Raw genomic sequence first — 21368 nt, forward strand, 5'->3', positions numbered from 1 at the left:
AGGTTAGTAAACATATGAACAATTTAACTTCATGTACTGTCAAGACAACTTTGTATATCCTTGTACAAATACATGAATCATGCATTTAGATACCATAACGAGATACACTGATCATTGATCAATCACAAGTTTATCAAGCATGCATGCACGAGCCAGGGAGCCCACGCAAACACCTGACATATAGTGCCTGCACTGGAACATAGAAAATATACGTGTGGTGCGTACGTATGACATGCAAACTAGTTACGAGTACAACGATTATGTATGTATAATATTCATCGATAGCTCGATGGATTAGATAGGGCAGGTGAAGTCGGAGGGGCACTTCTTGCCGCACTGGTTGAGGAGGAGGACGAGGTCGATGGGGACGTTGAACTGGATGCCGAGAATGTTGGCCCTGATGGCGGTGCAGAGGCACACGGCGGCGTCGAGGTCAGCGAGCCCGCCCAGGAGTGGGCAGCACTGCTCATTCGCCGGCACACCGATCCTGAGCTTCACCAGGTTCAGCACGTCGGCGCACACGCCCAGCTTCAGCGTGTTGATCGGGCAGCTGCCCCCGCCGGTCGATGGCACGACAAGCGGTGGGCGGATCGGTGGGGTAGGTACGACCGGCGGGCAGTAGGGTCCGCAGCCCTGGGCGGCGGCAAGGAGGACCAGGTTCAGGGCGAGGAAGATGGCGAGCTTGGAGGGCGTCATTGCTCTTACTGGTCTGTGGGTAAGCTTGTCAGGCTTTGCTAGCTTGGGATGGTTTTCTTGGGTTGTTTGGGGTGGTATTTATAGGCCGGGTGTAGTGTGCAAGTGCATGCAAGTGACTCGTTCATGTCATGATCAGTCCAGCTAATTAATTTGACTCTTGACGTAATTTGTAAAGATTATGTGCAACCGTTCATTATTGTACTAGCATGTTACGTGTGTATACCACCATTGGAGCATAATCTGTTCACTAAAGAACAAAACCTGATAGCTGAGCCATGAGACTTTCATTTAGTTTCGAAAAAATAGTACTCCCATATGCGTATTGTCTGCTGTGTGCATATAAATATTTGATGGTTTTACAAGTGTATAGCCATAATAATCTGGATCATAGCAACGGACAAAGGAATATATCGGGCATGGCAGCGCTACGAGCTGGCATACGCCAATCATCCGGGTCACGAGAGACGTATATAGGCCATTGCGTTGCATATGGTTTTGATTCCATGTATCTACATTACGTTTGATACTTTGGTTTGTTCTACTGGCTCGTTGGCATGCATGGACACGTATGCTTACCTAGCTGTATAATTATTAGTAAATCTGTATCCATTGGTTATGTTGATGAATACCAGTTTGTTTAATTCACATCTAGATATTTTTTTAAGAATGTCATATCTTAGCTCTCACAAATATATAATGCAGCAACAAGAAACAAAAAATACTAGGACAAAAAAAATACAGTTTGTCTAATTCACATCTAGATGTTTTTTAAGGATGTCACATCTAAGCTCCCACATATATATAATACAGCAACAAGAAACAAAAAAGGACAAAAAAAACCACAAACAGAATGGACATCAGCGACCACAAACAGAGTGGATATCAGCTTCACATCTAGATGTGTCCTAGACAGACCCGACAATAATACCAACTAGATGATACCCCGCACGTTGCTGCGATAATCGTTGCAATATATTTTTAGTTTTATTAGATTTGATTGTGTGGCATATAATATTTAGATTAATAAAAATTTAACCAAACTTAGGAATACATCCGACTTATTATATTTGATCGTGTATAGTTGTAATAAGTACAATAACAGAATTAAAAAATCTCACGCATGGTTGAATTTGATGTTGAGCATTTTTCATGCATAGTTGCATGTTGAGGTGGGTCTTATCCCATCCATAATTGTAGTCAAAAAAAAATAACAGAATTAAAAAATCTCATGCATGGTTGAATTTGATGTTGAGCATTTTTCATGCATAGTTGCATGTTGAGGTGGGTCTTATCTCATCCATAATTGTATGGTGATGTGGATGCTTGCATGTTGAGATAAAATAAGATAGTGCGGATGAACTTCTTACGCCCCAAGAAGACGGCGGAAATTTACCCTGGAGCTCCGTTGTGTATGTCCCGATGGACAAACTAAGGGAGGATCAAAGCCCGAAAGACAAACTCAAAGAAAAACTGTTGCCATCCACACGAGTGCCGCATCTGTGGGGACTAAAAACCCTAATCTAAACTACTAACTGGAGCGGAGCCACCAAAATTTTCCCACTGCCATGATCACTGGAAAAAAATATTATCCCACAGCCACTGGCCGCCGAAACGGCAGGCAAAGGGGAGGGCTAGATGAAAAGCAAGCGTTAATATCTCTTCAAGTGAACGTGCTTGAACCATCGCATGGAGGTTTTTCTTGGCGTTGATTGGACCATCCATGCTTAATTAATTTCCTAATAAACAAACGAGCACCTCTTCCTTTTTTGGCTTCATTAATTACAGAAATTAAAGGGACATTAGACACAGTAATTAAGAGGGGTTTTGTTGGGTGTTGGTTGGCTAGTTTTTCATGAGAAAACTTCCATTCTATTCATCTTCAACAATAAGTACAACAAACACTTGGCAACAATTACAAGCACTGAATTGAGTTGAAGGCTCGCCGTCGTCATCGCCCTCCCTCTCCGGAGCCACGCAAAACTTGTTGTAGTAGACAGTCGGGAACTCATAGTGCTAAGGCCCCATAGGACCAGCGGAGTAGAACAACAACCATCGCCGATGAAGAGTAGCGTAGACGAAGGATCCAACCTAAAGACACACCAACATATATGAACTATGACCAGATCCGAGCTAATCCACCAAGGAAGATCTGCCGTAGACATGCCTCCATACCTCCACCAATGATGCTAGACACACCACCAGGATGGGTGCTTGGCGGGGAGAACCTTATTCCATTTTTGGGAGCCGCCGCCGTCTCGTCTTTTTGAGAAGGACACAAACCTAACAGAACTTGAAGAAACACATAAAAACATAGCCCTCCACCGGTAAGGGCCGAAATTCACCAAGCCGCCATGGACCTAAGGCCATCGAAAACGAGACGGACAGGCGATGACGCGTTGGCCGGCTATTTTCCTGTGAAATAATCACTTGGGGAGAACAAGGCGCACTAGATGCATGACGACTCCTACTCTTGGATTATCAGTTTTTCATTAGGCGCCCTATGAACTTGGAAGGAGTAAATACTTTGTTTGCTTTAAGTATGACCATTGTAGCCCGCCTAATTGTACAATAAAACTGAAACACCATTGAGTTGGCCTCAGATACCTAAAGCAAACTCAACATGTTCCGAGTTTATGTATTTCATGGGCTGATTCATGAAATATTTTATTACTCGAAGTCTTAAATGTAAAATCTTGATAGTCGTAGTGATGAGGATGCAACATCCAGATATGGTCAGCAAGGCCGAAAGCCAACCTAGTGACCTTGACATTGGCCAGACTTTCGACTTAGACCCATCTTCTAGATGAGTGCCTCTATCATCTTGAGGAACAAGTCAACCAACCATGACACTCAGGGGGCCATGGTCGGCGCGACCAGTGGTGGCACGCATGAACTTGTGAATCGGCCCAAGCCATATAACCCTAATTGAGCACGGTGAGGGTCAATCTGCGTCGATGTGACTCACAGTGTCGAACGTGGCATTGGACTCTCTCCGGACAATGGATCAGCGCCATGAAGGAGGTGTAGCACAAGAGAAGGAATACGAGTTCGGGAAGGGAGATAGATCTGCGGTGTTCGACTGCCTGGCATGGTAAAGGCGGGGGGAGAGGGAGTGGTGATGGATACATGTGAAGTGGGCGGGAGGTTGGATTGTACTAAATTTAAGGGGTGGCGTCAAAGAGAACATTGATCGGCCCTAGAATAAGCCAATCAGTATTAACATCCCATCACTGGCCGCCTTTAAAATATTCATAAAAAAGAGTTATACCACTCCAAAAAATTGTTCACGCCCTTAAATATCTTCACACGTTTAAAAACTTTTTCATCACATGTTTTAAATGTTCATACAATGTAAGTATTTGTTTAAATAATTATCAAAAAAAATATTTTTTAGCATTAAAAAAAGTTCACAGTTAGAAAAAATGTTCATGACCTTTAAAAAATATTCTATGTGTGTTTCAAAAATGTTCTTCAGGTATTTTTAAAATATTCAATAAGCATATGAGAAATGTTCAACATGTATTTGAAAAAATGGTCAACGAGTATGAAAAAATCTTTAATGTGTATTTGAAAAATGTTCAACATGTATTCATACAATATAATTTCTTCTGTGTAACTACGAAAAGAATGTTTTGAACCATTCAAACATGTTCATGACATTTGAAAATATATTTGCATGTTTAAAAAGAATCTTCATAACATTTATGATACATGTTTAAAGTGTGTTTAGAAAATGTTCATTGTGTATTGAAAAGATGTTCAATGTGCGATTAACAAATACAGTACTAAACATGTATTTGGAAAAATATTCGAGGAGAATTTGAAATATGGTTAAAGTGTATCTTAATATTGTTCAACTTGTGTACAGAAAATGTTTAAACTGTATTCAAAAAATTCAACTTCTATTTTGAAAAACATAAATAAAGAACGATGAAAACCAATAACAAAAACGCATGGAACCTTCCCAAAATCAGCCAAAGCGGGTGGAAGATTCCACAAACCGGTCTTGCAAGCTACCGAAAACCGCTAGTTGCTAATTTGGGCCGGCCCACTTTGTCGATCCCTGCAGGTGAGGTCAATGGATGACTCGCAATTGGCGAGATATAGCTCCCGTGCTCATGTCTCGCGGGTAACACATGCGGGATACTTAGTGATCCACTGATGTACACCCGGGAGGTACCTAGTGAGCAAACCATTTAGGTCCGTTATATTTATTCTCTTATAGGAGCCGACTAGATTTGTTTACAGGTGATTGTTTTTTGAAAAACAACTAAAAATGGCCAAGAGGGAAGAAAAATTCCAAGGCATCATAAAATAGTTCGAAAATATGGAAAAAGTTTGCCAATTTATGAAATGTTTGTCAATTTTAAAAAATGTTCTCGGATTTCAAAATTGTTGAATGCAAAAAATGTTCATCAATTCAAAAAATTATCATGGATTTGAAAAATTGTTCACACAATCACAAAAATCTTGGATTCATAAATTGTTTACAGTAATAAATAGTTCATGAAGTTGAGGCATTCAAAAAATGCTCCAAAATCAAAAAATGTTCGTAAATTCAGAACATGTTCCTGAATTAGAAAGAAATTCGCAGATTAAAAACATCTCTGAATACAAAAATTGATTGCGGATGCAGAAAATGTTCATAAGCATTTGTGTTCATACAGGTGAGTGTATGTGAGCATCTGCGATTGTACCGTGCTCAGAAAAAACTTAAGTATGCATGCATGCACTTATGACATCTACCAGTGTACATATGGCATGCGGAGTAATCAGTAGTGCGATGCATGCATGCTTGGTTTTTTATGGATCAGTGAACATCAAGATGTAAAAGGTGGCATTAGAGAAGAAGAAAATATTCAGCATGACTTTTAATTTTATCAAGGATCATTTAGGCAAAACAGAAAGATGTATCTAATGCATGGGTAAAGATGTGAATCTGATCACGATTGATGCAATCATGCATGCGCTTACATATGAATATACAACTCATGCTGGCATATCACGGGTCGAATTAACCCAACTTGAAGTCTTAAACAAACTTTTCATTCCAGGTACGTGTACAAGGATGTATATCCTTTTACAAATATTCAAATCATGCATTTACTACCATAACAGGATACAATGACATTGATCAATCACAAGCCTATCAAGCATGCATGCACGAGCGAGGGAGCCCATGCAAACGCCTGACATACGAACTGTAACAGAAAAATCATACGTATAATGCGCGCGTATGACAAGCAAACTGGTTACGAGTTGACGATTATGCATGTATAACATTCATCCATGGATGGATGAATCAGATGGGGCAGGTGAAGTTCGCGGGGCACTTTTTGCCGCACTGGTTGAGGAGAAGGGTCAGGTCAATGGGGACGTCGAGCTTGATGCCGAGGATGTTGGCCCTGATGGCGGTGCAGAGGCACACAGCGGCGTCGAGGTCGGCGAGCCCGCCCAGGAGCGGGCAACACTGCTCGTTCGCCGGCACACCGATCCTGAGCTTCAGCAGGGTCAGCACGTTGGCGCACACGCCCAGCTTCAGCGTGTTGATCGGGCAGCTGCCCCCGCCAGTCGATGGCACGACAGGCGGTGGGCGGATCGGCGGGATAGGAACGACAGGCGGGCAGTTGGGCCCGCAGCCCTGTACGGCGGCGAGGAGGATCAGGTTCAGAGCGAGGAAGAGGGCGAGCTTAGACGGCGCCATTGCTCTTACTGGTCTGTGGGTAAGCTTTGCAGGCTTTGCTAGCTTGGGATGGTTTTCTTGGGTTGCATGCAAGTGACTCGTTCGTGTCATGGTCAGTGGAGCTAATTAATTCGACTCTTGACGTAATTTGTAAAGATTATGTGCAACCGTTCATTATTGTACTAGCATGTTACGTACCTGTGTATCACCGTTGGAGCATGATCTGTTCGCTAAAGAACAAAACCTGATAGCTGAGCCATGAGACTTTGCTTTAGTTTCCGGAAAAAAAGTACTCCCATATGCATATTCTCTGATGTGTGCATATAAATATTTGATGGCTTTACAAGTGTATAGCCATAATAATCTGGAGCATAGCTAGGGACAAAGGAAATATATCAGGCATGGCGGCGCTATGAGCTGGCATACCCCGATCATCCGGGTCACGGGAGGCGTATATAGACCATTGTGTTGTATGGTTTTGATTTCATGTGTCTACTTTACGTTTCATACTTTGGTTTATTCTACTGGCTTGTTGGCATGCATGGACACGAATGCTCAGCTAGCCGTAAAATTATTGTTTAATGGCCCATTGGTAGCGCTGACCAATAATACCAACTATAGATAATACCATGCGCGTTGCTGCAGAAATTCGCTGCAATATGTTTCAATTAGATTTGATTGCGTGGCATATATATTTAGATCAATATAAATTTAACCAAAATTAGAAAGACATATAACTTATTATATTTGATGATGTATAGTTGTAAAATATTAATTAAATATAAGTATAATAATAGAATTAAAAAAATCACGGCGGGACTTTTCCATCCATACATGCAAAGTTGCATGTTGAGGTGGGTCTTATCCCATCCATAATTATATGATGATGTGGATGCTTGCATGTTGAGATAAATAAGACCATGGAGCAAGATAGAGCCCAATTTTTCTTGTTTCTAAAAAGGATCCAGATCAATGTTCATTGGAAGTACAAAGCATCTCTTTTTTTTTGCGAGCGGAAGTACAAAGCATCTTCAAACATAATAAAATTACATCCAGATTTCGAGACCACCGAATAATCACTATCGTTGATAGAACGAGCCTCCGACACGCCTCTGTCACACCAGGCAAAAACAATAAATGTGAAGAAAGAGAAAGAGAGAAGCTAGAATCTGCTCAAGCCATACAAGCCTAACTGAGATGGTGAGAGCCGATCTGCATCGACGCAACTCACAGTGCCAACCGTGGCATCAGACTCTCTCCGAACAATGGATATCCATCATGAGGGAGGGGTGGTACACGGGAAGGAATACAAGTTCGGGAAGGGAGAGAGATTTGTAGCAGTCCACGGCCGGGACGGTAAAGGCCAGGAATGACTCGTGTTGGATACATGTGGATTGTGGAGTGGGTGGGAGATTGGAATGTACTAAATTTAAGGGGCCGCGTCAAAGACAACATTGGCTGGCCCTTAAAATATTCACAAAAAAGAGTTATATCACTCCAAAAAATTGTTCATCGCCTTTAAAATATATTCACACATTTTAAAAATTGTTTGTGACAAGTTTTAAATGTTCGTACAGTGTAAATATTTGTTTACATAATTTTCAAAAAAAATATTTACCTCTAAATAAAGCTTCAGGACATTTCAACAATTGTTCACAGTTTATAAAAAAATGTTCAAGACCTTTTTGAAAAATGTTCTATGTGTGTTTTTTAAAAAATCTTCGTGTATTTCAAAATAGTCAATGAGCATTTGAGAAATGTTTAACATGTATTTGAAAAAAATGATCAACGAGTATTTTAAAAATCTTCAATGTGTATTCATACAATGTAATTTCTTTTGCATAATTACGGAAAGAATGTTTTGTACCATTCAAACATGTTCATGACATTTGAAAATATGTTCACACATTTAAAAAATCTTCGTAACATTTATGATACATGTTCAATGTGCGTTTAAAAAATGTCATCATTTATTTAGAAGATGTTGAATGTGCATTTAACAAATATTAAACATGTATTTGGAAAAATATTTGATGAGTATTTGCAAATTGGTTAAACTGTATCTTAAAAATGTTCAACTGGTATACAAAATATGTTCAATGCGTATTTAAAAAATGTCAAATTGAATTTTTGAAAGAAAATAAAAAACATAAATAAAGGCCAATGAAAACTAATAATGAAAAACACACAAAAAAAATGCATGGAACCTTCTGAAAATTACGGTCTTTGAAGCTACCCAAATCCGCTAGTTGGTAACTTGGGCCGGCCCACTTTGTGATCCCCTATAGAGATGAGGTCAATGGATGATTCATAATAGGCGAGATATAGCTCCTGGCCTCCTGCACTCTTGTCTCGCGCGTAACTTAGTGATCGACTGATGCGCACGGGGCAGTACCTACTGAGCCGACCAATTAGGTCCGTTATATTTATTCGCGTGTAGAAGCCGACCCGGTTGGTTTACATGTTTTATTTTTGAAAAATAGATAAAAATGTACATAAGGGACGTGAGCAAGTTTCCAACAGAAAATCCAAGGAATCATAAAATAGTTTGCAATATGAAAAACAAAGTTAGCCAATTTATATTTTTTTTGTAAAATTTGAAAAAATACTTACGGATTCCAAATGTTGAATGAATTCAGAAAATTATCGTAGATTTTAAAAAAAGTTCACAAATTCATCAAAATGTTGGATTCATAAATTATCCGCATTCATAAATAGTTCATGAATATAAAATTATTCCAGATTCAAAAATATTACCAAATTCAATAAATTTTCATAAATTTCGTATGAATTAGAAGAAGGTTTGTGGATTAAAAATCATCTCAATGAAAATTGATTGCAGATTTAGAAAATGTATGTGATTTGAAAATATTCAATAATCTAAAACTTAAAATGAAAACAGAAGAAATGGAAAATAGAAGAAAGCGCAAGAAAACCAGTAAAACCAACAAAAAGAAATATATAAAAAACTGGTTCAAAGATGGTTCTAGAACCCTCCCAAAACCAGTGAAAAAAGACACGCAAAATTAATTTTCGCGGGCCTAGAAAAGAAAAGATGGGGCGCAGGAGTATGCAATATGGATCAGGGATCATCTGCCATGAGTGCTTCTTCTATTATAGGAAGTTGTTTGGGGCCCAAGTGCAGAGGTTTGTAGCCTCTCTTTTTTTGCGAGTATAGAGGTTTGTGGCCTTAAGTGGCTGACTTAAGATTTATCGAACCTGTATGAGTATTTGTACTACGACCATCGATCAACACATGCACACAGAAATACAATACGTGCCTCAGTCCCCAATGAGACCAGTGAGATTATCAGTTTCACTAGCGTTTCTAGTTATAAGGATTAATGCAACTTGTGTTTGGAAGTGATAATAGTAATGGAAGTAATAAAAGTTCAGATTGTAAACAAAAATAAAGGTGCATTTATTGAGGTTGAAAGCAATATGGATAAATGTATAGGATCCATAGTTTCACTAGTGGTACCTCTCTATAAAAGATAATATGACATGGTGAATAAATTGCAGTTGCGTATTGATTAAATTACAGTTTTTATGATTATGATCATACATGGCATAATTGCATATACATGAACAAACATCTATAGACCGTTAATCCACCAAATTTTATAGCTAATACTCCAGTCTAGGACTACTATTCAACATGCATCTCAAAGTATTAATTAAAACAATGTATTGCATTAAGCATGATGACATGATGTATATAGTATATTGTCTTCACCCTGCATTTAAAAAACAACTACGCAACTATTTTTTTATTCTTAGTGGCAACAACACAATAAATCTTTTCCACTTTCTATCATTGTAGTAGATTAATTGTAAGATTGAACATGAAGACCATTCACCTAATCATCGCCGGTACCCAACTAATAGATCATCAGAGAGCATATACGTCTATAAATTATGCATCAAAGAATTCCTATAAATCCACGAATAGAACATATATAAATATTATCATAAACTAACAATTAATTCATGGCACCGCAACAAACACAACATAAAGATTGCATTAGACGGATCAGAACCATGTAGGACATCTAATGTGATCATTTTATTGAAGAACATAAGAGAACTTCTCATCTAACTACTACTACGGACCCATAGTCCAAAGAAAACTACTCACCCACGGTCCGTGGGCTTAGTGGTAGCAAGGATGATGTAGATGGTCGATGTGAGGAATTTCTCCTGCGACAGAATACCAGAAAAGGCCTATAAATTGGATCGCGGCGGATCAGAGAGGTGTGGTGGCAAAAAATCCTGCTAAATATGATGAAGGGTTTTGGGTCAATATAAAGGCATAGGCACTGGAGGAGTGCATGTGGGCTCCATGTAGCCCTCGGCCATGAGCAAGTGGTGTGTGGAGCTTATGGACACCGCCTTCCACCTCTCTCGTGCTTCCTGAAACTCAAAGAAACCTCATCATTTGGTGCACAATAACCTGATGAAGCTCAACCCTCTCTTGAACTGAGTTATTTCCTCTTTTTCTAACAAAAAGTTCGAGTAGTTTAATGAAAGAAGCGTCAAGCTTTCTTCCATCCTCCTAGCTCCTCGAGCTTACACCCGCTCGACGCCTTTTTATTGTTCGTTCTGAGGTGGATTCGAACCACTCTCTGCGTTTGGATTTCAAGTCTGAAAGGCCCGGCGAAAGAGGATTTTTAGTCCGATGCCTACTGCCAGCCAGAACGGGAATTTTTCACTTCACGCCCACAATTGGCGCACTTGAAACTTGCCGATGTATCTTTTTTTGTTTTTTTGTTCCCCCAAAAATTGATTTCCTAAAAAGGCCAAAAACAACATAAAACAGAAACTCACACTAGATAGTGAATTAATAGGTTAGTCCAAAATAATAATAATAATTGATGCCAAAATCTATGCAATGACGGTATAATTGGAACATAAAATAAAAAAAAATTATAGATACGTCTAGAACATATCAACATGCAGTGCAATATATCGCTTAAAGTGGCCGCTAAGAGATAATAACACGTGCTCGCTTCAACATAGCTCGGTAGCTTCACCACGGGAGTTCCTAACCGGCGCTGAGAGCGCCGGTTTTGACTACTGGCGCTCGAAGGTGGTGCTACTTGGGCCGGCCCAGCAAATCTTCGTTCGCTAGCTCGTGGGCAGCGCGATAAAATAACAGAAAATGTAGCGATGTGGAGGATCGAACTCGCACCACTATTAAAACGTAGGACCTAGGCAAACCACCACAACAACTGCGTGGTAGCGATCAATTCAGGGAGCGAACTTTTTTAAGAATACGTGGCAGTGCAATTAATTGCACATTTCTATTGTTTACTGTAGCACTTTGATTTGCGAATTATTTCAAAACTATTATGGAAATGTGTTTTTTAATGTAAATGGAAAAAAAATTGAAACTTCACATATTTTAAAAAAATCGGTATTAAAATAAAAGGCAAGAATACGAAAAAGTTCATCTGTTCACAAAAGTTCAAAAAGAAAAGGAGTTCATCGATTTTGAAAAGAGTTCATCGAATTGAAAAAATTCATAGGTTTTGAAAAGAGTTCATCGATTTTGAAAAAAAGTTCAACGACTTGGAAATAAGTTCATCGATTTGTAAAAGGAGTTCATCGGTTTTGAAAAAGAGTTCATCGGTTTTGAAAAAAAGTTCATCGATTTGGAAAAAGAGTTCATCAATTTTGAAAAGAGTTCATCGATTTGGAAAAAGAGTTCATCAATTTTGAAAAAGATTTCATCGATTTGGAAAAAGAGTTCATCAATTTGAAAAAAAATCATTGATTTGGAAAAAAGAGTTCATCGATTTTGAAAAAAAGATCATCCATTTTGAAAAACAATTCACAAATTTGAAAAGGTTCATCAGATTTTGAAAAAAAATCACGCATTTAACAAAGAAAAAGAAAAATAAAAATAAAAATAAAAAGAACAAAACCGTTCCAACAAAGGAGAAAAAGGAACAGGATAAAGGAAAAAAGAATGAAGAATGAAGAAAATAGTTGATAATGAACAAAATAGCGAAGAAGACCCAAATGAACATATCTGGTGTGGTTGGCCGGTTGGTTACTGCGGCATGCATTGAAAGAAGATGTCGAGGGATCGAATCCCTCCCACGCGTTGTAACTTTTTTTTTGCGGGATAAAAGCAGAAGAAAGAACGTAGATGGGCCAAGCCCACGTCGCTAAGGGGTATGCGCCCGTTAGTGAAAACAGGTAAAACGGGCGCAGCGGGCGCTGTTTAGGATTTGCCTTCACCACGGGCAAACGCTCGTCTACATGGGCCAGGCCAGCTCAGGTTTTGTAGAGAGCGCTCATCTACATGTGTCTAGCCCAACGAGCGATAAAACAATCACACGTCTGCCAACAGCGATTGTTACCTTGTTTATTTTTCTAGTTAGGCATTATTATATTTAAAATGTCCATAATTCTTAAAACAATATTGTGAATTCAAAATATGTTCACAACCTTAATATTTTTTACGATTTGTAAACTATTTGTGAATATAAAAATTAACCCAGGATCTAAAAAGTGTTCGCCAATTAAAAAAGTGTTCCATAATTTGAAATAAATTCCTGAACTAAAAAAATCATGAATAAAAATGTTAGATAATTAAAAAAATGGTCATGTATTTTAAAAAGTTACGTGAATTTAAAATGTTCACAAATTCAGAAACTTCTTGGTGAATATGAAAAAAATGACCCAAAATTTTAAGATCGTTCACACATGCAGAGAATTCTTAGTGAATTTGAAAAATGAAGCAAAGTTTTAAAATGTTTGTGAATTTAAAAACTTCCATGGATTTGCAAAATATTCACATATTTGGAAAAAGAAATAAGGGATTACAAAACAAAATTATTAATTCTAAAAAAATCATGAGGTTGAAGAAATCATCATGAATTCAAAACATATTAACCAAATTAAAAAATTATAATGAAAATGAAAATGAACAAGGTTCTTAAAATTAAAACATATTCATGAATTTGGATAAAGAAAAAAGAAAATGAAATGAAAAAACACTAAATTTTAAAAATAGCAAACCACAAATATGAAAAATAAAATACTAAGAAAAATGCAGGATTTTTTTTTGAAAACACTAACGCCCACACGCATGTGGCAACATTGCAACTCGCCCACACGCTTGGATCACTGTCTAGTTAAGTTTGCACGAATCTTGACACTCCGAGACAGTATTCGCGTGCCACGTAGGACAAGGACGGTGTGTGGGCGTTGGGGAGGTCGTCCACACGCCCCACAGCACGCGGTTGCCAGCTGCGCTGTGTGGGCGAAGTAGTTTCTGCCCACACAGCCACCACCTAGTCCATGCGCGTGTGGGCGAATTGCTTTTCGCCCACACGACAGTCGTACGTTGTTGGATGGCAACTGCAGTTGCGCGTACATGACAATTAGACATACACACATGTCAACTATGAATTGTTTGCTAGAAGCAACTGCAGTTGCGCGTACGTGGCAATCAGATAAACATTCATGGCAACGGTGATTAACTACACGTGGCAACTAGGTAAACACACATGGCAACTATTGTTTGACCACATGTGGCAACTAGTTAATCACACATGACAACTATAGTTTGATTACATGCGGCAACTATCATAAATTAGACATGACAACTATAGTTAACCAAAACAGAGAGAGTTGCCATGCTTTTACAACTATATTTGCCATCCCGGATGGCAACTAAATCGTCATCCGCGGGTATCTAATGTAGCTGCGTCAGGACGTCTGGACATATTTGCTTCGTGACACACGCGCGGAATAAGGATGAGTAGTACTTGTTGAACGTGTGGCACGAAGTAACTGCGCCCACATGTATGGCAATTCTACTGTTCGTCCACACACAGCCCGTGTGGGCTGCCCCCTGCTCATGCCACACACGGCGTGTGGGCGAATGCCTTTTATGCCACACGTGTGATGGATATCGGCATCCATTTTTTTGCCGGAAATCTTCCAGAAACCGGCTGAGAGGCATCCCAAAAGCATGCCAAAACCGGCTTAGTATTTTTGGTACGCCACACTGCTGATAATTTTTTTTTCATTGATTGCAATTTTTTGTTGATAGCTTACCAGTGTCTAGGGAGCTGATGAAGAAAAGGATAATGGCCTTCTAAAAATTTGCACAAAAGCTTGTGTTAGTGGCCATTGAAATTTGCATGAAAAGTTAGGCCATGAAACCGCCGACTAACGCATGAAGCCATGAAGTGCCCTGTGTACTGCAAGAGAGGAAGGAGCCAGTCAAGAGCTCAGGAGGGCTTGAAACGCCACCGGAGCAGAAAACGGGACAACTCTGCTTTTAGTCTCTGGCCTGAGTGACTTTCGCTTTTTCACCGAGAGAACCAAGAAGCTAGCCGGCCAAAAGAGACGGGCCAACCGGCCAAGTGCTGCCACACAGCAGCAACAGCAGCAGCACCGCGGAAGAAGGAAGCTTCCGGCACGCGCCCATACATCGCAGTCGCAGGTTCTTCGTCCTTTGGAGCAAAATCAAAAGTGACTCGTGAGGCAACCACCATGCATGCAGCTAGCTAGATGCTCGATCCGCATAGGGAATTGTGCTCGCGTGCCTCGAGGCTGAGACCCGAATCGAAGCTGCCCTCAAAGCTAGCTACTGTGGGGCGCTGGGGCAAAAGGCCGGGGAAGAAGAAGCTTCCTCGAAATCTCTGCACAGACCTCTGTCTCCGCCGTCTCACACTCTCATGCTTCCCCTCTCTCCCTCTCCCCTGTATTTTCCAAAAGCTAAGGGCGTCTACAACGGACTGAACAAATTTTGGCCCTTCAAACGCCCACGGACGAGTCCGCTCTCGGTCCGCTCTCCGGTCAATGTTCGGGCATGTTCATTTGTCCATGCACACAACCATGTTCCTCACTTTTTTCCTATAGAAAGATGCTCTGCAGTGGGCCAAATCCTATATGTGGTAAGTGACTGGACACATTTGGGCACTTCTCATATTGCCCTCATATATGGGTCGAGTATGAGGAGTGGCGGACAGTCCGGACGTTTAGTGAGGCTTTGAGGGGTTCAATATGGTCATCCTTTTATCTTCTCTCTCCTATCCGGTCAGTTGTCCTACATTGGCATGCCAATGTGAGGAGTCTGGTTGTAAATGCTCTAAGGCACAGTTCAGAGCCATATAACTACACAACCTTATCCGAGTCGGCCAGTTTTGCAGCAAGATCTAGTGAATACCTTTCTCTTCTTTTTTCCTCCCAAACAAATAGACATTTGAATTTGAAACTCTGCAGGTCTACGCAGGATGTTTTTTCTAAAAAAAATCTGGTGCATCAGAAATATATAAAAGATTATAAATCTTGCTCTAAACTTGAGCGTAAGAGATATTTACTGCAAGGTACATGTGCATTGCACATGAGAGCTTAGATAACCGAAGTACGAATGTGTATTGCCATACTTATAACATGCAAACATGTGAGTTTGGAGTCTTACATGCCTAACATATAAGATATATATTTAATTCTCGTAGTTCATCCCATTGAAAATCTAATTATAGTTACAGATATTCGGAAGACTATAGGGTATATACAACACAGATCTCATGTGAAATAAACCCCAAAAAAATTGTTTTGAAGTACTATCTCGTATTGCAGTTTTGAGTAGTTAGTATTGTATCTTCAAAGACAAATGTACGCTATTATAGCCTTGAAGTTAAAAAAAATCATGAGGTAATATTAATGGTATTTTTTAAAGAAAATGCATGGAAGGGTCTAGTACAAAGAGAAGTGTCTATGATTTAAAGTTTGTAGATAAAAGTAAAAAAATGGTGGTAACTTATTTAGAAGGAAAAACTGAGGATTGAAGACAAAAATTCTAGAACAAAGGAGAAGTACTTTTTTTAAGTCATGTGTATCAACCATAAGATAGTAGTACAGGCGGCAGAATCTGGTAGAGTGAAGAAGATATACAATAACCAATAGTGCTCGGATTTGCCATCTCTATCTTCGGATTGGCTTCATCGAATAGCTAACATTGTGAAGTTATTTGTCTATATCATTATATAGTGTACGGATAACTTGGAAAATTGACCGTTGGGTAAAAAAAATCTGAAGCACTGTGTTTCTATTTTGTTCTAGAATCTTCCATACTTCAATTAGTTAACACTTTTCTTCTATATATGGCATAGCAATGTACACATGCCTCTAAAAAAACAATTCACTTTTAATTTATTTACTTATTGTTCGAGGTTTTACGGTATCTTCAAAGAATGATTTAGAATTATTTTTCAGTGGCATGAACTATGAAAAGTAAATGTACATCTCATACTGCATGTGTATGCGACTCAAAATTTAGATGCTTCCTTTATAATGTGATATGTCAATATTCAATCGTATTTTCATCATGTAAGTTCGAATGCACCAAAAAGTCTAAAACAATTTATGCACACTGTAATACATGTGTATTGTTGACCCTGCAAAGTTTCTAGTTCAAATGTTTTTTTTTTGCAAATAAGTTCAAATGTTGTTTTGTTTGGCAATGAACATAAATTTCTGTATTGAGAGGGCATGAATCTTGATGCAAAGTTCTAACTTATTCAAACTCTTAGTCATGAACGCTGATTATATATGTAATGGAAAAATCTGATAGTTGAGTAATTTTGAAATGACATCCGCTATTGGTTTAGAAACGTGCAACCAACCGAACACTTTTTTTTTGCGACTTTAGACTTTCATGAAGTCCGATGTAGTTGACCTACCGATATAAATAGAGCATCCTTTGTTTTGGAAAGTTAAATTGACGGCATGACTAAAATCATAGAACTATGATGCATTTTGAAAAATAGAAGGGACTTGATGATGAGAATGTGATGGAGTTGAGGGTTTTTAGCACAAAACATAAGGAAAACCCCATAAGTAGATGGAAGGCTACGATTTCTTGTTGACTTATATTTACAGCCCCTTTTTTAAAACCTCCATTCCTGTGCGACCGCAACCATGTAAGAAATTAATAATGTGATGCATACTACTCCATCCGTTTCCTTTTATAGTGTGTAATTCCCTTCTTAAAAAATAAATATTGCACCAATAATTATGTTAATTAATCTATCGATTGGGTGAACCAAACCAATGAATCCATGTCATGCAAATCAAGGGGCAGGTATCCGAAGTGTTTATGAAGCGATCCATATGGGTAGAGTTGAAAGTGATCAAGAAAATCCTCTCGGAAGACTAATCGCGACTCGTAATTCAGGACAAATATGAAAAAACATAGTGTCCCATCAAAAGGATGGAGAAAATATATACTAAGGTTTCTTAATTTCCTCAAAAGAAATATACTAAGATTGAAAATCAAAATTAATATGTGCAAGCTAACTAGAAGAAACAACCGGTCCAGGGGAAAAAAAGACATGCAACATGGCCTTTAATCACAACTTAATTGACTCAAACATAACACGAGAGAACACATTATCACATGCATAACTAAACAGCGTGACATCAATAAATCTCAGAGTGTTGTTCCTCTATTATTATTGTTAATACATGCACCGAACAAGAATTATAATAGAAGCATGTTTCACACCAGCTGCATGCTTTCACAGCTACGCCAAAATGTACAAACCTTAAAACCAACGCCAATATGTTAAAATACAATTTTGTTACCCGCTATATCCTCAAAAAAGAAAACCATTGGGCATCATCAGCATATGATGACCCCTCTCTCTGAACTCTTAGCTACACCTCAGCCCATGCTTATTTAGTGATCTTAGCAAAAGAGCCAATTAAGCTTGTTTCATGACAACAGCACATTAACGTAACTAATTACCTCTTAATTGTGTTTCCAAAGAAGAACAAAAAACACATTATTTAAGATCTTGAATTACCCGTAGGACAAGTTCCTCTCACTTCCTACTTGCTGTGGAGATGACCTCATCTCAAGCTTTGAGCTGATGATTGGGCCGTCAAAGCCCTTACTGCCCAAGGAGTCGCCGGACAATGACATGATCGGATCCATTGAGCCACCGCTGCCGCCACCCGCCTCCATCATGCACGACGGCGCCATCTGGAGAAGCTCATCGGCGCTGCCACCACTCTTGGCCTGCTCATCATCGCCGTTGCCCCACATCATCGGGCTCTTCCCGGTGGAGCAGCTCCTGACTGTTGCTGATCCAATGCAGCTCTCGTTGAACGCCAAGAAGCTGTCCATGGCCATGGTCGGCCTCATCTCCATGTGCTGCTGCAGATCCAGATGGCTCGACGACCCTCCATACAGGGTGAGGTCCTGGAAGCTCATGGAGCCGCCGAGGTCGAGGGCCGGCGCCTGGCTGCCACCTAGAGATCTGTACCCGGCGGCAGCAGGCCACGTGGCGCAATCGCTGGACGCGAGGGTTTGGTAGGCTTTCTCCAGGATGGACTGCATGTACTTCCCCTGGGCCTCCACTCTCATCTGGAGGTGCTTCTGCACCTGCACATACACAACACATGGCATATTGGCATCATTGCAAAGTGATCACAGCCTTGAAAGTGAAAATGCACCTGCATGGGGATGCCACATAATGTTGGCGTCATGGCAATGCAAAGTGATAATTTCTTCTGCCTTAAAAAAGGTTAAAATGCATATGTACCAAGCTCATGAGTGCTACCAAAAAGACGTGTGCCAAGTAAAGTAGTAAACTTCCCATGAAATATTCTTGCAACCAAGCAAGCATGGAGGTTCACATGGACCAACATGCATGTGTAAAGGACAAGCATCATTGCCATATCAGCTGCCAGCAACTCGGCAAGATTAATGTAAGTTTCCTCGGAACGTTCTTGCATGCATTGCATGCAAAGTACAGAAGAAACATGCATGTTTGTGGTTGATGTAGGGCCAGGAACAGATCATAGTTGTACCATGTATATCAGTATATATATGTATGTGTAAACTTCCCAAAATTTTAGATGCCAAAATGTAATTAATTTATACCTCCAGCTGCTCATGGAGCCTTCTTTGGACCTCCATCTGCATCCTTAGTGACTCGTTCATGTGCGTGCTGCGGCTGTGGTGGTTATTTGACGACACCAAATGAACGTTAGCTAGCAGTCTTTTGGAAATGCACTGTATAATCTGTATATGATGTTGTGAAGCTTACTCGTTCATGCTTCTTCCCATCATACCCGAAGACGAAGAGGCTGCATTCCGTTGCATCTCCATAGCTGCAGGTAATTGGAAGGTGTAGTTTATTAAGGCGATGATATGAACAAGAGATAGAGTACTACTTTGCCTTTTTGACCAAAAAAGAGAGATTGCCAAAAGAGAGAGTAAACTTGGCAGCTAGGTTAAGCACCTAGGCATAACAGGTTGCTTCGGAAAGACACTAACACGCATGCATGTAACATATTTCCAGATGAATAAGCTAGGTTTAACTATGACTTAAGTGAGGGAATGCAAACATATATGTGAGATCTAGTAGATAACTGAACCATGATATGTAGAACAGAAACATGATCCATGCACATCAATTTCAATAAGTAGATCTTATGATTTACCATCCTTGACCGAGTGATCACCGAACTCCTTGTGCTGCTTCCCTAGCCTGAATTTCTGAGAACAATAAAACCAGAAACCAAAACACATATGAGATCTAGAGAGAGAGAGAGAGAGAGAGAGAGAGAGAGAGAGAGAGAGAGAGAGAAACAAAAACCTAATTCTGCCCATGCACACGCACCTGAAGATGACTCTTGAGATGGTAAAGCGTGAGGCCCTTGACTCCCATAACCCTCATAATAGTCTTCGGAGTTGCCTCTGTCATGAAGCAAAATCAACAAGTCACTAACAACCCCAAAAATTATCCAAACCTGGACTGAAACAAGCATGAATGGGTCGATCTCCTCACTGTCCGGGCCTCCGAGCTGCGCGACGGCATCGACGAAACGGTCGTGGAGCTCGACCGTCCACCGGAGCCGGGGCTTGGGGTCGGTGGTGAGGACGAGGCCGGAGTCGCACGCGGCAGCGGCGGCCCGATCGTGAACTGACGACGGGCTCACGCCGGGCTTCTTGGAGGAAGCAGCTGCAGCAGCCGGGAACATTCTATTCTCCCCCCTCGGCCGCCCCTCTTAAATCCTTCTCTCTCTAGAGATCTTTTTCCCTCTCTGATCAATCTCTGCTACAGATTTGGACGAGATTCAAGAACAAGGAATAGGGTTCGCTCCCGCACGCAGAACGAGGCTCGGGAGGGTATATAGTCGTGGTAGTAGACGCGGTAGTGGTGGTGGTACTTCCCTTGGCTGTCTTCTTTCTCGATATGCTCTCTCTCTCTCTCTCTCCCTCTCTCTCTGCTTTAGTGGCTTTGTTTCTTTATCTTTCTTCTCTCTCTCTCTCTCTACTCGTGGAAAGCTCATGGACGGGTGATGATATTCTCCCGGGAGAGGAAAAGCCACCGCCAACCACTGGAAGCCTCGCCGCTGTCCTGACGCCCGCCTCTTTTCTAAAGATGAGACTGAGAGAGAGGTGTCCATTCAACAAACGAATTTTGTCATCTCTAAGCTTCTCTCAAAGTATTAACTAATTATAGCAGGCCAGCTCCTTTGATGCATGGAGATTTTGCAAGGGGGGTACATGCCGCGTGTAATAAGCTATTGACTGGCTAAAGCATCACTAAATTAATACCATCTGCTTGTGGGTGTCATACTTGTCAAAAGCGTGTTTTCCAGACAGTATTATGGTTGGGTGAGATGCTATTTAATTAAGTACAACCGATGATATATCCATCTTGTTTTGAAGTTCATGGCTCATTTGTATATATACAAATTATGATTGCTACTTTTATTTTTAAGCTTTAAAGATGATGATTGCAGTCTGAAAATCTAAATAGCTCCCACATCATCTGGAGACAATAGGCTTTCGAACACATTGTTAACTTGCATTTTGGTACGTACCAACATACAATAATCCACATTGATTAGCTAGTTGTATCATTAATCTTGTATCTTATCTAACCGGTGGAACTATATTTCCTTGGTGGTGTAATGCAGCCATTTTTTCTGGAATATATGGAAC

At 40.1% G+C, this 21368-nt stretch overlaps 3 protein-coding genes across 3 annotated transcripts; all 3 read right to left on the reverse strand.

Moving 5' to 3' along the window:
- Positions 1-13: 13 nt before the first annotated feature.
- On the reverse strand, positions 14-740 carry LOC119327399 (cortical cell-delineating protein-like). Its single transcript, XM_037600505.1, has one exon. The coding sequence runs from the start codon at positions 694-696 to the stop codon at positions 295-297; it is 402 nt and encodes a 133-aa protein (XP_037456402.1). The 5' UTR covers positions 697-740; the 3' UTR covers positions 14-294.
- A 5031-nt stretch (positions 741-5771) lies between these two features.
- Positions 5772-6463, reverse strand: LOC119327786 (cortical cell-delineating protein-like). The gene has a single exon (XM_037600872.1). The coding sequence runs from the start codon at positions 6398-6400 to the stop codon at positions 5999-6001; it is 402 nt and encodes a 133-aa protein (XP_037456769.1). The 5' UTR covers positions 6401-6463; the 3' UTR covers positions 5772-5998.
- An 11433-nt stretch (positions 6464-17896) lies between these two features.
- LOC119332639 (myb family transcription factor IPN2-like) lies at positions 17897-20398 on the reverse strand. The gene is made up of 6 exons (XM_037605804.1): positions 20206-20398; positions 20038-20114; positions 19859-19913; positions 19462-19525; positions 19296-19368; positions 17897-18794 (listed from the first exon to the last, which is right to left on the reverse strand). Exons 1-6 carry the CDS (start codon positions 20396-20398, stop codon positions 18210-18212), a joined length of 1047 nt encoding a protein of 348 aa, XP_037461701.1. The 3' UTR covers positions 17897-18209.
- Positions 20399-21368: the final 970 nt, after the last annotated feature.

Source organism: Triticum dicoccoides, chromosome 7A (genome assembly GCF_002162155.2).
Source record: "Triticum dicoccoides isolate Atlit2015 ecotype Zavitan chromosome 7A, WEW_v2.0, whole genome shotgun sequence".
Taxonomy (NCBI): domain Eukaryota; kingdom Viridiplantae; phylum Streptophyta; class Magnoliopsida; order Poales; family Poaceae; genus Triticum; species Triticum dicoccoides.

What these genes read in the sequence shown, in the direction of transcription:
- LOC119327399 (XM_037600505.1), bottom strand. Translation starts at nt 696, where the DNA reads ATGACGCCCTCCAAGCTCGCCATCTTCCTCGCCCTGAACCTGGTCCTC.
- LOC119327786 (XM_037600872.1), bottom strand. Translation starts at nt 6,400, where the DNA reads ATGGCGCCGTCTAAGCTCGCCCTCTTCCTCGCTCTGAACCTGATCCTC.
- LOC119332639 (XM_037605804.1), bottom strand. Translation starts at nt 20,398, where the DNA reads ATGTTCCCGGCTGCTGCAGCTGCTTCCTCCAAGAAGCCCGGCGTGAGC. An exon ending in TGATCACTCGGTCAAGGATG is followed by an intron (nt 19,526 to 19,858) that starts GTAAATCATAAG and finishes AATTACCTGCAG; the next exon opens with CTATGGAGATGCAACGGAAT. An exon ending in GGCTCCATGAGCAGCTGGAG is followed by an intron (nt 18,795 to 19,295) that starts GTATAAATTAAT and finishes GTGTATGTGCAG; the next exon opens with GTGCAGAAGCACCTCCAGAT.